This window comes from Rhincodon typus, chromosome 7 (genome assembly GCF_021869965.1).
Source record: "Rhincodon typus isolate 14 chromosome 7, sRhiTyp1.1, whole genome shotgun sequence".
In the NCBI taxonomy this organism is placed as follows: Eukaryota; Metazoa; Chordata; class Chondrichthyes; order Orectolobiformes; family Rhincodontidae; genus Rhincodon; species Rhincodon typus.
Genome location: NC_063338.1, coordinates 77,877,745 through 77,895,275, shown reverse-complemented (window position 1 = coordinate 77,895,275; position 17,531 = coordinate 77,877,745). Strand labels below are relative to the sequence as shown.

The following is a 17,531-nucleotide window of genomic DNA, read 5'->3' as shown; positions in this document are numbered from 1 at the left end:
TACAAAGGTGCATGCCCCAGCGACTGGCTGATCAAAGAAAACATGCTTCTCTGGTTGTCCATATCACAGAATGTCGACCATACTCAATCTGCCTGCAATTGCAAAACCCAAAACATGTAATTTGTGATTTGCTATCACTTGCTGAACAGACCTGAGTGATCAAACAGCTACTTTGACAATAAATTTAAGTTTATTAGTAAAGGTAGTCACATTGCTCATTTATATATGCCTTTATTTTGCAAAGAATGGGCCCTGCATATATCCAAAAATATCAGTTCTGAGGAAGGGTCACCAGACCCAAAACGTTAATTGATTTTTTCTTCACAGATGCTGACAGACCTGCTGAGCTTTTCCAGCAACTTCTGTTTTTGTTCCTGCATATATCCAAGCCTTGTACCATTTTGAGCAGTCCAACATGGGAAGCCTAAAGTTTCCAAAACATTGTATCACAGCAATGCTTCATTCAATTAAAAGTCAAGTCACCAACTGATCACCAGCCCTCTCATGTTATAAACTGATATTATTGTTTGAAATCTGCATCCTGTATTCATTCTGATCAGTGCAAGGCAAGCAGATTTGGCAACATGTCTCATTCACAGCAATATTGTTTGAGCAGGTTGTGCAACGCATCCATTAAGAATTATTTATTAAGCTACTGTTTGTGATTACTTTATGAAAAATCACAAAAACTTTTATTACTAAGAGAAAATGATTATGGTGGCTTAAAATATTAAAAGTGACCATATAATTATTTGCAATGCTATATATTTCGGCTGTGCCACCAGATCAGTGTAAAGAAACAGCACCAAACTGCTTAATCAATTCAACTGCAGTAATATTCCAAAGGCAACAAACATACACAGCTATTGCTTAAAACAATTTGATTCACTTATCAAATAATATTTTAATGTTATTTACTTAATTACAATGTGTTTTGGTTAATCAATTTAATTCTAACAGTTAAATGGTCTAGATCAGTTCCTTAGCAGTTGGTTTTGACGTTTTAGCATTAATATTTATACAATATCTTCAAATTGAAGAAAGATTTCATTAATATTAATAATGGCCTTGACAGTTTTAAACAGAGTACGAAGTAAATAATAAATAAATGTAACTTAAGTTCCTTAATGAAGGTTTTTCTGAATCAATTAAAAACCTTTTTTATGGCATATTGGCATGGCACAGGCCTCCAGTGCTTTGGGTATCTGCAGCCACAACAGAACATCAACTAAACAGTATGGCTGTGATAGCTTTTACTTTAAAATTACATGTGAAACTAAAGGGCTTTGAAAACACCCAACCAGCCTGATTAATTAACTGTTTGCCTTTAGTTTTCAGTTTCATGTTGATATTCATGCCATTACCATTGTGAAAGACAATGTAAACATAGAATGTAATGATCACATCTGTATGGCATGGAAGCCAGAAACACATTCTGTACTGCATTTTCAGTTTTATTAAAAGATCACCTTTTTAATTAATGATCAACTTTTAAGACATCCCAGGAAATGAAATACTCAATCTTCCCTGTGAAGCTAGTTAACTTTATATCCATGAAAATTACCACAATTCTCCTGAAAACAACCACCTACCAGTGATAGGCTGAACCCATTTGTCTGCGTGCTTACAGGATTCACATGTTGCTCTTGGCGATTGCATAATTCAAAATGATCAAGACTTAGAGTTTGAGTTAATGGTTCTAATCTAAAGTACAGCTGTAGCCACTTTGACAAAAGCTGCACAAAATTACAATTGGAGTATTATTGCAAAAGTCACTGATGGCCAAATCAGAACTGTTTGTTCTAAAACGCTGCAGTTTCAAGTGAAAATCCATGTGCTAATATTAGTGTCCAGCTTCTAATTTTCCTTGCCCTATCTGTAGAATCTACAGCTGGATCATTGCTTGCAATGAACAGAATTTCAGACGAAGTTCAAAACTACCTGTTGGAAAGCAGCCATTAAAATTAGGTAACTGAAGCACTAGTGCATTATTAGAATGTTCTGGAGTCCAGAAAATATTTAGATCATTTTGTAAGTAATGCAGAAGTCAAGACACATTGGACAAGTTTAATGTGTGCCTTGAGGTAGGAAATGCAGCGAATGCTGAAAATATGGACTTCTGAAAGTTATTTGATAGAATGTTGCAAAGAAAATTTCCTGATGAAACAAACATAACATTAAAGAAAGTTTGTTAGTATGGGTTGGTTAAAAGGCAAAAACCACAGAATAGTTATTAATAGTGTTACAATTATGTTTGCAAAGAATTAGTATTGGGACTATTGCTCTTCAAATTACGCACAAATGTTTTTAAAAAAATCATCCATGGGATGAGGGCGTCACTGGCTAGGCCAGAATTTATTGCCCATCCTTAATTGCCCAGGGGCAGTTGAGTCAAACACATTGCTGTAGGTCTGGAGTGGCAACTTGGACAGACCAGATAAGAATGGCAATTCCCTTCTCTAAAGGACATTAGTGAACCAGATGGGTTTTTCTGATGATGGACAATGGATTCATGGTCAGACTCTTAATTCCAGGTAGTTTTTATTGAATACAAGTTCCACCATCTGCCATAGCGAGATTTGAACTCAGATCCCCAGAACATTATCTGGGTCTCTGGAGTAACAGTCTCGGGGTAAACATCAAAACTACCAAAGAAAGAAAAATAGGAGTGTGGTTAATTGTGAAGCACCATCAACTTCACAAAGACAGAAGCAGCCAGATCAGTAGATTGTGAATGTTCATGTCAGATGAAATTTAATCCAAAGAAAGGGGAGGTGTTAGATTCAGGACGAAGAATGAGGATGCACAGATTGTGGATAATAAAACTTCAAAATGAGTGGAAAAGTGGGAGCATACGTTTTTACAGCAGGAAAAGCAGCAATTGGGATCCTACATTTTATAATCATGAATTCTTAGATTAGAGAAGCTGGAATTTGTTTCTCAAAAGCAAGTTGGCTGGAGATATAATAAGGTATCTGAGCAAAAACAGATAAATTTAATTCTTTGGCATAAGGATCAAAAGCTAGAATACAGATTCAAGGTAAATTACAAAAGAATCAGAGGTGACATGATTTTATTTAAATGCTGTGGGGAGTTTGGATGTGGAATACACAGAAAATGATAGTGACTTATTCAATTGTGGCTTTCAACAATGGATTGGATTAGCACCTGTAAACCAAAAAATTGTAGGGCTGACACGACAGACTGTTTCTCTATGCTTTAACTATTCTATTTTATAAACAAAAGTATAGAATATAACACGCTACAGATATATGAATTACTAGATGGCTGTATTACATGCAGTTTTGGCATTGTCTTATTTTAAGCACAATATTGTGGCTATAGAGGAGGCCCATGTGATTTGCCATGCTAATGCACGGTTGAGAAGTTTTAGTTTTGAAGAACATTGAGTGAAATTAAGCCTTCAAACAAAGAAATTATAAGAAGATCTGTCAAATATGTTTCAGCTCGAGAGCTTGACATGGTGAATCAGGAAAGATGCTCACTTGTCAATGAGTTAAGTAGACTGTTTTGCAATACAGATTAAGATTTTGTTTGGAACGCTCTGCCAGAAGCAATGGTAGAAGAAGAATTCACAGAATGTTTTTTTAAAAAATATTACAAACTAATTAAAATTTTCAGAGGGCTACGATAGAGGAATGGATTAAGTGTTTAGCTCTTCTAGACAGCAGTTATGGGTGCAATTGGCTAAGTGGTAGCTAAATACACAACTAAAATTATACATTCTAATGATAAATACCAGGATCAAACATATAACCTTGTTAAGCTCTCTTTAGCTGTATTGCTATGTGGTCATATAAGTGAAAGCAATTCAAGGGGATGTTTTACAGATCAAATTCAGATCAGGTGAAACCCAAACTCTGATATAGCTCATATTGTTCCTATTGCTAGTCCCAAATGATTTTACACTACACCTAAATTATACAAATACGCAACACTATAAAAATAAATTGTATGCATTAGTTTAACCAAGTTTTAGAAATGAAGCATCATTGTATCAACAATTATTGAAATGCTAGCTTTTGCACTTTTTCATAATTCACCATTAAATAGTTAATTAACAAATTGAACACAACCTTCGCAGTAAGGTTAGACAAGTTATTTCTTCGTCTTATTTTAATCTCTCTAGCTTCCATTTACTGGTATAGTAAAGATTAAAAGTGATCATAGAGGAAAGGTTTCTCTTTGCGTTGTTTTTCTTTACTTCCATAGTCTTAGAACATTGCAGCCTACTGGTGCAACTTGGATCTCTCAACTTTCCTTAGGGTCCGATGATAGGGGGAAGGAGATGCCACTGAATGTGGGACAAAGATATTGGTCAGAAATACAGAATTCTTACTCCTTCACATGTTCCCCATCGGCTTTTGAGGGAGTCATCTACAAAGGTCAGAGGCTGATACTATCAGTCACAAATCCAGCATCCTACCTGATGCAGGGCTGGATGAACACAGCAGGCCAAGCAGCATCATAGGAGCAGAGAGGCTGATGTTTCGGGCCTAGACCCTTCATCAGAAAAGGGGGAGGGGAAGGGGGTTCTGAAATAAATAGGGAGAGAGTGGGAGGCGGATAGAAGAGGGATAGAGGAGAGGATAGGTGGAGAGGAAACAAACAGGTCGAAGAGGCGGGGATGGAGCCAGTAAAGGTGAGTGTAGGTGGGGAGTTAGGGAGGGGATAGGTCAGTCCAGGGAGGACGGACAGGTCAAGGGGGCGGGATGAGGTTAGTCGGTAGGAGATGGAGGTGTGGCTTGAGGTGGGAGGAGGGGATAGGTGGGAGGAAGAACAGGTTAGGGAGGCAGGGATGAGCTGGACTGGTTTTGGGATGCAGTAGGGGGAGGGGAGATTTTGAAACTTGTGAAATCCACATTGATACCATTGGCTGCAGGGTTCCCAAGCGGAATATGAGTTGCTGTTCCTGCAACCTTCGGGTGGCATCGTTGTGGCACTGCAGGAGGCCCAGGATGGACATGTCGTCTGAGGAATGGGAGGGGGGAGTTGAAATGGTTCGCGACTGGGAGGTGCAGTTGTTTATTGCGAACCGAGCGTCAACCTCATCCCGCCCCCTTGACCTGTCCGTCCTCCCTGGACTGACCTATCCCCTTCCTAACTCCCTACCTACACTCACCTTTACTGGCTCCATCCCCGCCTCTTCGACCTGTTTGTTTCCTCTCCACCTATCCTCTCCTCTATCCCTCTTCTATCCGCCTCCCACTCTCTCCCTATTTATTTCAGAACCCCCCTTCCCCTCCCCCTTTTCTGATGAAGGGTCTAGGCCCGAAACGTCAGCCTCTCTGCTCCTATGATGCTGCTTGGCCTGCTGTGTTCATCCAGCCCTGCACCTTGTTGTCTCGGATTCTCCAGCATCTGCAGTTCCTACTATCTCTGATTCAATCCTACCTGATGCATGTTTTTATTATTTAGAAACTTAATAATCCAAAATCATTGGAAAACTACAATTTGAAAATGACAAACAAGCAAAAAGTCCATCCTTGACCTGGTTTAATTTGCATATCAAAAACACTTGTGTATTTGTCTGTTTGATACCCATTTTTCCTTTTAGCTGTCTGTGAATCACCTTTGGGCACTGTTTAGACTAAGGCATTTAGAAATACAAGTCTTTGGATATTAAATCAAAAAGCTGAAAGTTGACTCACAACAGCAATAATGTCATTAAGCCTCATAATCAAATGCTTTTCCTAGCTTGCAAAAGAGCTATATTTCCTGTTCCAGAAACAACAGTCCTTTCAGTAAAGTACATTTCTCATGTTATCAAGTGCAGTAGACTCAGAGCACAATGCATACCCAAATTACTGTATCAAATTAGGCAGACCTCAGTTTGTTGATAAAAACTTACTCAAGGTTCCAAAAACACTATGAAGAGCAGATTAGTAATTTTACATGTCACTAAAAACTATTCTCTCACGAAATGTTTAACCTCAAACTTGATGACGTTTGCATAAAAGCACTCTTTCAGTCAAATCATTTTTATAAAAGTACAAGAGGAGTATTGAAGACAGTTTGAATGCTTATGAGGAGTTAGATCAGGATTACACTTATGTGAATGAAAATTGGGATAATTAGTCTCAGCACTCAGACTTCACAAATTGTGACCAATTCCAGCAGTATGCACATCTTTTGGAGAGATATTTAAGGAATCTTAGTGAAAATGTCTACACAGTAAATACTCTTTTGAATGATCATGTCATTTTAGAAACGAAATACCTAAATAATAAGAAATCAACATTTTCCTAGAATTGCCATTTGCAATAATGTATCTTTGGCTTCTATCATATGCCTTGTAAGTTACATTCTGCAGCATATTCTAATATCTCTAAATCAGGATATTTGATGTAAATTACCAAAATATCCTACTCATACTAAAAGTATTTCCAGTTATACTTGCAATGATCCAGAAAAAAAATGTCTGTTCACAGTCCTGTTTACCTAAGTGCTGAGTCCAGACTCATTTTGATGCATTTCTCAAGAAATTGAGGAAGAAGCTATTTGCTTCTAATTTCATTAGTCTGTACCAATAAGATTGGGATTAGACAAAAATACCCAAGTTAGATTAATGAAGGGTATTATTAAACTGGAGAGAGTTCAGAAAAGATTTACCAAGATGTTGCCGGAAATGGAGGGTTTGAGATATAAAAACAGACTGGAAAGGCTGCGAGCATAGACGGTTGAGGGGTGACCTTACTTAACTTTATAAAAATCATGAGGTGCATAGATAAGGTGAATGATAAGGATTTTTTCCGGACCCAAGCGGGTGGGGTCCCCAAAACTAGGGGTTACATTTTTAAGGTGTGACGAGAAGGATTTAAAAAAGGTCATGAGTGGTTCATGAGTGGAATGGACTGCCAGAGAAAGTGGTGGATGCAGGTAAAGTTACAATGTTTAAAAGACATTTGGATAAGTTCATGAATAGTAAAGGTGTGGAGGGGGATATGGACCAAGGAGGCAGGTGGGACTGGTTTAATTTGGAAACGTGTTTGGGCATGGACTGGTTGGACCAAAGGATCTGTTTCCATGCTGTATATCTCCATGACCACAAAAATATATACAAACATGCACACAGAATCAGCACACAAGGACGGTATTTGGCCCAGTGTCCCTGCCAGCACCTTACAAAAAACACTAATCTAGTCCCACACCTCTCCGACAACATTTTCACCCATAGGCCTGCAGTTCTTTTCCTTTAATCATTCAATTCCCTTTCGAAAGCCACAAATGAACACACAACATTTAAACTCTCAAGCAGTGCGTTCAAGATATATTTGCTGCAATAATTTAAAAGTTTTATGCTATCTCTATTTCCTTTGCTCATCGTAAGTTGGTGTCCTCAGATTCTTGACCTTACTGCCATGTTCTACAATTTGCACAGCAAGTCCATGAGGCAATGAGAATACCAGCTTGAGCTAATAGTGAGTGCAAACAAATCACCTGCACTAATTATTAAAAGGTTGAGTGAGACATTTAATTTATAAGTGGTTTAGATTGCAAATCAGCTCCACCAGAAATTTCTGATGTCATTAATAACATTAACAAAAAACTTGCTTTTTCACGATCTTCAACAATCTTTATTTTATTAGACTCATGTAATTGTCATTTATGTTAACCTCAAGTGAAAGACCTGCTATGGTAGACTTATAAAGTCTGCTAAATAAATTTGTTCTTTAAGTTTTAGAATTTATATTGCAATACAGCAGCTACAGAAAGATATAGACAGCACCACAACATCTTAATTAATATCATGTCTTGCAATTTAATCCTAAATCTGATGAAGTAGGTAGTGTTTTGTGTTTTAAATTTTCACATTTATAAAACAGGAATTGTGTTCTATACGACAGAAACAGAATACATATCGGAGGAATGAATTGTTGACACAAATGAACAACCTGTATTATTTTGACCTTGCTTAAACCCAGGATGTACCCATAGATAAACAATCCAGGATATTTCAGGAATTGTTGTTTCAGTCTAAAGCCATGTACTTTAGGTTAAATAACTACTTCAGTTTTGATTCTTTAATGATATTTAGTTAGCATTTTGGAATTTATTTTTAAATGGGCATGCTACAGAGCGCATTACTAGACAGAGAGAGAAACTTCCCTTCCAGCTCCCACAGATGAACAGAGAAGTTTAAAATTGTCCATTTACAAATCCATAATTTAAATTTAGGCCCTGGTCTAGAGGTGAAAGGATGATACACCACACTGTTTACAAAATATATATAAAAACGAACAAAAATAGAAAATGATGAAAAGCACGTAAACAAGGTTCTTGAGAGGAATTGGTGAACCATCTAACAATGCTACAAGTTTGTTTCAGCAACATTTTCACGTTTAGCATGGTCTCCCTTCTTCTATTTTGCATAAAGACTACATAGAAGGTCTTTTTTCAGATTCTTGCTTTGGTTAAAATTATTTATTTGATTAGGATGACAGGAAAGGAAAATGGATCCTGTGCCCACAACACTCAAGCGTACCTCCTGACAGGTTGACCAAAGAACAACGTTGCCGTCTGTGGAGATGTCCATGGGATGGACCATCCTGCCCTCCTGACAGAGGATAGCGTTGACGAGGGCAAGAAAATGGAGGAAAAAGTGTTACAAAACAAACTGTATTTAAATACAAAATAGTGATTAATTCCATAACAAAGGAAAAACATTTCCTTTTATTCAGTGGAATTATTACATCTCCTGTCATGCAGTTATAATTTAACTAAGCAATCACTGTTTGTAAATGAAGTGTTCATTCAGTTTCTCATTTTTGCCAGTTTTAGTGCAGCTTTTTTTCTACAGCCACCTTGAGCTAGAAACCTGGGACATGCAGATGTCTGTCATTTCACAACACTGCAATCTTCTTTCTTCAATTTAATCCAGCCAGCTTGCAAACTATCCTAAACAAATTCCAACAGTTTGAGCAAGAATGCTGCAAATAAAGAAATCATGCAGCTACCTAGCAAACTTGTCAGAATGCAGTCATCCCTCCTAGAATACAGTAAACTGAATCTGCCAACAAAACAACATATGCTTCACAATGCTTGGCAGAATATTCAGTTTGTACACAAGTAGTTTGCATTTTAGTTTTTTTTTAAATAATGGAATAGTCATTTAAAATAATGAAATAGTCATTTAAAATCTACATTTTTTTCACTGCATAAATTATTATTTGAAGATCAAGGCCAGTATGAGAATAATTTTTGTACTATGTATTTGTGGAAGATACTTTGTCAAACAGGTTTCCAACACCAAATGATTTCCAAGTCTGAAAAAAATGTGAACTCAATTCTTCATTGAAACAAGAATATTTCTGTTCAATAAACTGAAGTTTGTCCATGTATCTGATTTTTCTCCTCAAAATCATACTAAGAGGAGAGGGAAGTAATCTTCACATACCATTATAGATCGGATTTAAAAAAGAAAGCAAGCTTCTAACTTATATTTCAGTCAGGAGGCGGCTAAGACGAATGGTAACAAAACTAGGAGAAATACCACAATCGCTAAAGCACCAAGAGGGCTGAAGCATCATGTTGTAATCTTGAAACAAACAATTAAGTTATACATAAATTTTCTGCAACCAACCTAAGTATTTGGCTACTTGTATTTTTTTAGTGAAAGAGAAATCTTTGCACTGACAGTAGACAAAAATCATTTTACCCAATTATGAACATATCTGCTACATTTTGTAATTTACAGAACAGCACTCAATGAAACCTTATGATACAAGATACACCATAATCCTGGTGATAAAATTGCAAAATACTTATGAAAAATTATACATGTACCTAAAATTAAAGTTTGAAACAGATTCTCAAAACAATGGATTAGTGAAAAGTTCATCACTGTAAAACCATACCTGTGTCAGCACTGGTTTGGCTACAAATGCCACTGCTGTTTGGTACCATTGTTGCTGAAGAGGCTGCAATTCTTGAATGATGGTTAGAATGCAAATTATTTCCCAAAGTCACTGCAGACTGATGAAGCAGCCCACAATTTCCACTACCATGGAGCTGTCCAACTAACCCAACAAATTGATTGCTTGGGCCCTGACAACTGTGGATTAAATTAGTACTTGTATTTTGGCAAGAAATACCTTCCCCTCTTGTTAAATTTTGAGCTGATAGGTTATGAATGGAACCTGAGTTCAGACTGGTATTTGAGAAGCTATGTTGATTGGAGGAACCAGAAATACCTGTAGTGGAACTACCACAACTAGTGCTGCTATTGCCACTTATTTGAGAACTTTGTGAACTCATAGATTGAAGTAATTGAGACATGGTATTATTCATAGTTATGGAGGAATTTTGTCCTTGTTTCCTTAGAGAGTCAATCACAGACTTTGGGACTCCTGAGCTGCCCATCTGAGACTGTTTTAGCATACTCAATACTGTAGGGGTTGCTTGTTTCCGCTTCCTTAAAGGATCCTTTTGCTGTGCCATGAGCTTGTCTCTCAAAGCCGCACGTCCACTCTGAACTTCATTAACGGAAAGAAGCATGTTGGCAGTTGGAGGAAACATGGTATTTAAAGTGCTATGTCCTTCACTATTGCCACCACTGCCAACTCCACCACTACTGTTACTACCAGACAGTTTGTTTTGATTAGCTAGCTGTGCTTTGGCTGCTGCTGAAAGTAAACTGCTTGCTGGAAATGAGGCAGCATTATGCTGGTTCAAAATTTGATTTAAGGGCATTCCAAGCAAACCTGGCTGACCCTTTTGCTGTGGTACATTTCCAACAGACACAGATGGAAACAAAGGATTACTTTGAGGATTCAGAACATTGTTCATTCCAACCAACAATGGATTAGGAATATCTTTATATTGATGAAGAAGCCCTTCAGGCTTGGTGGATGGGCTGGATGGCATGGATGGTCGTGGAGAACCCATAGATGACCTAGGAGACCTTGGAGGAACCTTTATTCCACTGCAGCTTGATTGAGGACCTGAAGGTGGCATCATTAAACTTCCATGATCAGAAGATGTTGAAGATGACCTTGACCTCTGTGGTGATGCCTCAATTCTTCCCATTACAGGTCCCATCATGTGTACAGGTGAGGTGACAGGTGCAGGAGATACAGAAGTGGAAGTTGAATGTTGGACCCGTGGTACATGGGTTCCATGGTTTACAGGGCCAGGTTTGACTGTTGGCAATGGTAGGTTGCTTGGCAAAGGGACAACAGCAGGAGGCATGTTTACATTCATCATAGGTACCTGAGAGTGCATGGTTGTTGGGAAATTAGATGTGTTCATAAGTACTGGATTAGGTTTACTTGGTATGGGGTCAAGGATGCCTAATGGATCCTTTTCAGAGGGTAATGGCTTTTTCTGGAGAGCACATGATGTTGGGGCTCCTTGGGGAGGTTTATGAAACATAATTCTTGGCATATCAACATTTGATGAATAATTACAAGACGGTTTTTTCATGACAGGACTTTTTGTAGTCATTGTTGGTGAAAGAGGTATAGAAGTCCTACCAGCCATAGCACAGGATGAATGGGATGAAGAATTTTGCATCAGAACAGTTGGTGGGGAATGGGGCATTTTATTGATGTGAATAGGACTAGAGTTGGGCCCAGCATGAAATCCTGGATTATTTCGCGTAAACACATCAGGACTTCCCACTGTATCAGTTCTAGGAGATATAGAACCATCACCATAGATTTGTGATCCTGACGATGCTGGGCTGGAAAGACCACCATGGCTTCCACGGTATGGAGACTTCTGCCCTTGATCATTGCTACCCAGTCTCTGCCTGGAATAACCATGAAGCTCCTGCTGGGGACTTCCACATAATTCCTGTTGATACAGCCGTGTCACAGCATTTGAACCTCCCGCCATCAATTTAGGCAGAAACGTATTCTTGTAGTCTGGCACCGTAGAATTTACCATTGCTTCTTGTGATTTATTCCTCATTGCTCTCGGAGTTGTGGCCCGTGACTGCACCGTGGGAGTTCCACCTTAAAACAAAACAGAAAGGTGGGTGAATTGTATGGAAGGACATAATTTTCAAAGGAACAAAACTCAATCAAGAATCACAGTCCACCTTCACCACATTGTTATCCTTACTTTAAAGGAATGTTATGCTTTTTGTCCTGAAAAACAACTGTACCTCTATAATTCTAAACAGCCAGCTTCCTTTCAAGCAAATGTATTTAGTTCTTGAATAAATTACCTCCTCTGGGAATACACTGCAGCAAAGGGGATGCAAAGAGAGGTGATACAATTAACTGCAGCAAATGACATTTAAGTCAGGGGTACAGAGAAAACAAAAAACAGCTGTGATTTTCACTCTCATTGTTGGAAAACAATTCTGATTTGAATTTGGGTGCACAGTTACCAGCTCAGGACAGGATTGGGTCTGGCTGTCATGACATGTTTTTTATATTCATTCACAGGACACCAGCACTGCTGTTAAGACCAGCATTTGTCTTCCATTCCCACTACTCTTGAGGTGGTGGTGGTGAATTGCTTTATTGACTTGCTACAGACTATTTAGTGAGAGAGGGAGGAAAGGATATTAGAAAGGGAGTTCCAGGTTTTTCAGGTCAGACAGAGAAACATAGGACACTGGATTGGGAATAGCCGATTCCATAGCTGATTCCACTCTTTGACTCTGCTCCACCATTCATTATGATCACGAGTGATCATCCAACTCAATAACCTTTTAGACAGGATGATCTTTGAAGGAGAACTGGCAGGTGGCAGTATTCCCTTGCCTTTGCTGCCTTTGTGTTGTTGGGTTAGAGATTTGGAAGGTGCTGTCGAAGGTGACTTGGTTAGTTGCTGCTGTGCATTTTGTAGACTCCATAAACTGTCACTACCTGCAGTGGAGGGAATGGCAGTTTAAGGTGGCAGTTGTGGCGGCGGATGCTGACGGGTGACCTTACAGAAGTTTATAAAATCATGAGGGGCATGGATATGGTGACTAGCCAAGGTCTTTTCCCTGGAGTGGGAGAGTCCAAAACTAGAGGGCATAGGTTTAAGGTGAGAGGGGAAAGATTTAAAGGGGGTACTTTTTCATGCAGAGGGTGGTGCATGTATGGAGCAAGCTGCCAGAAGAAGTGGTGGAGGCGGGTACAACAACAACATTTAAAAGGCATCTCTGGATGGGTAAATGAATAGGAAGGGTTTACAGGGATATGGGCCAAATGCTGGCAAATGGAACTAAATTAATTTAGGATATCTGGTTGGCATAGATGAGTTGATCCGAAGGGTCCGTTTTCGTGCTGTACAATTCTATGACTAATTAATCCCAAGCCGGTTACTTCATTTGGTGAGATCCAAACTGGACATAGCCCATACTCCTGATTACCCTTCAAGTAGAAAAGAAAACCTAGCTATTTCAGTTTTAAAATCAACTAGTCGTCTATCGGCACCGTCTTCATGTATTCTATTCACAATCCTCACACTCTGATAAAAGCTAGACAATAATTCAGCTTTCGAAGACTTACTTGTTCCACCCCCTGGACTGGTTAGAAGCAGGGAAGGATGTGGTGTCTCAATACTTTTATGTAGTGTAGCTACTGCAATTATCTTCCGTTTATGAATGCAAAGTTTTGTCAAATCTTCATCAGCTTTGACATCTTCTGCTGTTCTTTGCTTTACAGTCGCTCCAGGATCAAAAGTAAACACCTAAAAACAATACAGCACTTCTGCATTACAAGTTCCAAATTTAGGGTTGGATCTGCAACTTACTGAAGGCAAAAGTAAATTTCAGAGCACTATCACTTTATGCAATATATAATCCTGTACAAGCATTCATGCAATATTCCTCTTCTCCAACGCAGATGCAATTTTGTGTAAAACACCCCTTTTTTAAAAATACCTGAAGGCTCATACTGAGAGAGGATACATAGCATTCACTAGTTGAGGAAATAGAAAATATTAAAACATGAAAAATAATATTTGCTTAATTTGTTCGACCACTCTCTCTGCAAGATCAACTGCTATCAACAATAGGGAAGGTAGTCTGGAATTAACAAGGCTTTTAACCAAATAATGAAAGATTTTTTAGTTCTCAAGTATATGATGCCTCTCTGATCTTTCCTACATTAATTCGCTGACAACGATTCTTATTTGGACATGTTTGCTTATTGATTCATGGGACGTGGATATCTCTCACTAACTCAAAGTTTATTTCCCATCCCTAAATGCCCTTGAGAAAATAGTGGTGAGCTGCCTCCTTAACTGCTGCAATCCTTGAGCATATTGGATAAATAGTTGTAAGCAATATGAGTATTTCATGCGTGAGCGCTGCATTTTCTGCAATAAATATAAACAGTTGATTTTAAAAAAAAAAAATGTTTGCATTTCTTCCTGACTGCAAGAGTTGATTGTCGTCTAACTAACCTTCATGGACATAATCAAGATTGGACTGTTTTTAGCACCCAAATGCTGTGATAATGAGAGACAGGACCTCCCTTTCCAATTATTCCTTCTTGTCCAATCTTGGTTTTATGCTGTAACTGAAGATCCTAAGTATTCGTATGAATTATTATTCTGACAATATGAAGAATGCATTTGCAATAAAATGTTGCAAGAACCATACAACTTTATCAAAAAATAGCTGGTTCTACCACATCATGTAACTATGAAAATATGCTGTTCAATCAACCTATTTCGGTAAAGCTTTGGTAATATAATACATACAATGCTTCCAATTTTAAAGGTTACTCAAATTTTCTTGCTTTTCTGGTATAGTTAATACATCTTAATAGCATCTAATTAGCTGTCAAAGATGTCAAATATTTCTAATTTTTTATTACCTTTGAAAGAATGAGAGGACACTCCAAGCCACACTTGCATGTTCCATCGGTGAGAAGATATGTTTTGACTTGCTCGATGCAGGCCAACACTGAGCCACTTGGGCTAAAGATAAAGGGAAAAACAAAAGGAAAAAAAAAATTGGTAAAAGATGCCACAGGGCTATCTGATGAAAAATAGGTAACTTGCATATTGCTTTAAGAAAGGCATCTGTTGACAGTCCTTTGTTTTGCGCATCAGGAGAATTCATAAACATACCACATACTAATTTAAGGAGAAAACAACATTGAAAATGGATAATAAGAGTGTTAATTGGTTGACAAATGGAATCTGATTGGTAGAGGCATTGCCATGGAGAATGCACCAGCTAATGATGATGGTCAGTAACAGCCAGGGTTTACATAAATATTTAACCAGGCAGGTGATTTTGTTGATCAAGATATTGCCCCGAAAAATGAACCAGCAAATGGCTGTCAGTTATTTTATTGCATTAAAAGAAGAGTAGTGCATGTATACAAAATTTCCAATTTGAAGGATTACTTAAATGTTCTTGCTTTTCTGGTATAGTTATTACATTGTAAATGTACCTAATTAGCTGTCAAAGATGCAAAATATTTCTAACTTTTTTATTACCTTTGAAAGAATGAGAGGACACTCCAAGCCACACCTGCATGTTCCATCGGTCAGAAGATAAGGTCTTGCACAGCAGGCTAGTCATGAAGGTTAGGTTGCATGGTATCCAGGGAAACCTAGCTAATTGGATTCGAAACTGGCTTGATGGTAGGAAGCACATTGTGATGGTTGAAGGTTGTTTCTCAGACTGGAGACCTGTGACTAGTGGTGTGCCACAGGGACCAGCGTTAGGACCTTTGTTATTTGTTATTTACATAAATGATCTGGATGTGAATGTACGACGCAGGATTAGTAAGTTTACGGATGATACAAAATTAGGAGATATCGTTGATAGTGAAGGTGGTTATCAAAAATTACAGACAGATCTTGATCAGATGGGGAGGTGGCTGAGGATTGGCAAATGCAATTCAATACAGATAAGCCTGAGGTGTTGCACTTTAGAAAGTCAAATCAAGGTAGGGCTTATACAGTAAATGGTAAGGTCCTGAGAAGTGCTGTGGTATAGAAGGACATAGGAGTACAAGTACATAGTTTGGTGAAAGCGGCATCATTGGTAGGTAGGACGATGAAGGCGGCATTTGGTATGGTCTTCATCGGTCAAGGCATTGAGTATAGGAGTTGGAACGTTATGTTACAGTTGTATTAGTCTTGGTGAGGTCGCACTTGGAGTATTGTGTATGGTTTTGGCACCCCGTTATAGGAAAGACATAGTTAAACTGGAAAGTATGCAAAGAAGATTTAGGAGGACGATGCCAGGGCCAGTAGGCCTGAGTTATAGGGAGAGATTGGCCAGGATAGGACTTTATTGCTTGGAATGTAGGAGATTGAGGGGTGACCTTCTGGAGGTACATAAAATCATGAGGGGCATAGACAGGATGAATGCATATTGTCTTTCTCCCCAGGGATGGAGAATTGAAACTTAGAGGATATGGGTTTAAGGTGAGAGGGAAAAGATTTAAGAAGGACCCTGAGCAGCAACTTCTTCATGCGGAGTGTGGTGCGTATGTGAAATGGGCTGCCAGAGAAAGTGATTGAGGCAGGTACAATAGCAATATTTAAGAAACATTTAGATAGGTACATAGATGGAAAGGGTTTAGAAGAATATGGACCAAATGTAGGCAATTGGAACTATCTGAGTGGGCACCACGGTCAGCGTGGACCAGTTTGGGCTGAAGGGCCTGTTTCTATTCTGTATTACTCAATGACAGTATGTACATAGTGTCATAGGGTCATAGAGGTGTACAGCACAGAAACAGACCCTTCAGTCCAATTCATCCATGCCAACCAGATATCCTAAATTAATCTAGTACCATTTGTCAGCATTTGGCCCTTCCTATTCATACACCCAACCATATGCCTTTTAAATGCTGTAATTACATGTTCTTTCAGGCCACAAAGAACAGGGCCTTGTGTGTTAATATGTAGCTTTCAGCCCACACAAACGTACTTTACCACATTCACAATAAACAAGATGCTGCAAGATGCCTCTCACATAAATGAATAAGATGGCGCATAAATTTCAGTGTTGGTCTGATGCTAGAAATGTAGTGCATAACATCCCAAAGACTGGAGGACCATATCGAACAGCACACACTTGCAAAACTCCACAGGTGTTCAACATTCGATCTACTTCTGCAAATTGACAGCATCTATTGGGTAATCTGGATTGCCTATAATTATACCGACAACCAATTTAGGATTGTCAGCCAAACCTACAGTGTGGTGTGTACCAGAAGCTATGTACATGAATACGTAGGGCCTGTTCTTTGCAGACAGAAAAAATATTTACATGCACTGTGTCAGTTTCAACTCGACCAAATAGATGACAGCATTTTATTGGTTCACTTGTCATATTTCAGAGTCAACTTGCTTGGTTTATCACTTGAGCGAAGTCTGGCAGTTAACTATAATTCTTTATTAACTGCTGCATTCTCTATTGCAATGCGTCCACAATCATAATCCACTTGGCAACTAATCAGCACTTACCTTTCATACAGAGATAACAAGGTGTAGAGCTGGATGAACACAGCAGGCCAAGCAGCATCAGAGGAGCAAGGCGGCCGACCTTTCGGGCCTAGACCCTTCTTCAGAAATGCTCACTTATTCAAGGGTCT

General features: G+C 38.6%; 1 protein-coding gene across 5 annotated transcripts in view; it reads right to left on the bottom strand.

Annotated features, from left to right (window-relative positions):
• The window catches only part of mbd6 (methyl-CpG binding domain protein 6), a 192,972-nt gene that overhangs the window by 71,516 nt on the left and 103,925 nt on the right, over positions 1-17,531 (bottom strand). For 3 of the 5 annotated variants that reach the window (XR_007262541.1, XM_048599562.1, XM_048599563.1), the window contains exons 3-6: positions 14,787-14,889; positions 13,473-13,653; positions 9,879-11,978; positions 8,507-8,578 (exon numbers count right to left, since the gene is read on the bottom strand). Coding sequence is in view for 4 of the 5 variants with exons in the window: in XM_048599562.1 (XP_048455519.1) it covers positions 8,507-8,578; positions 9,879-11,978; positions 13,473-13,653; positions 14,787-14,889 (2,456 nt within the window). In the remaining variant the exon portion in view is untranslated. The remainder of the gene's footprint in view (positions 1-8,506; positions 8,579-9,878; positions 11,979-13,472; positions 13,654-14,786; positions 14,890-17,531) is intronic. The other 2 variants (XM_048599564.1, XM_048599565.1) reach the window with 1 other exon arrangement.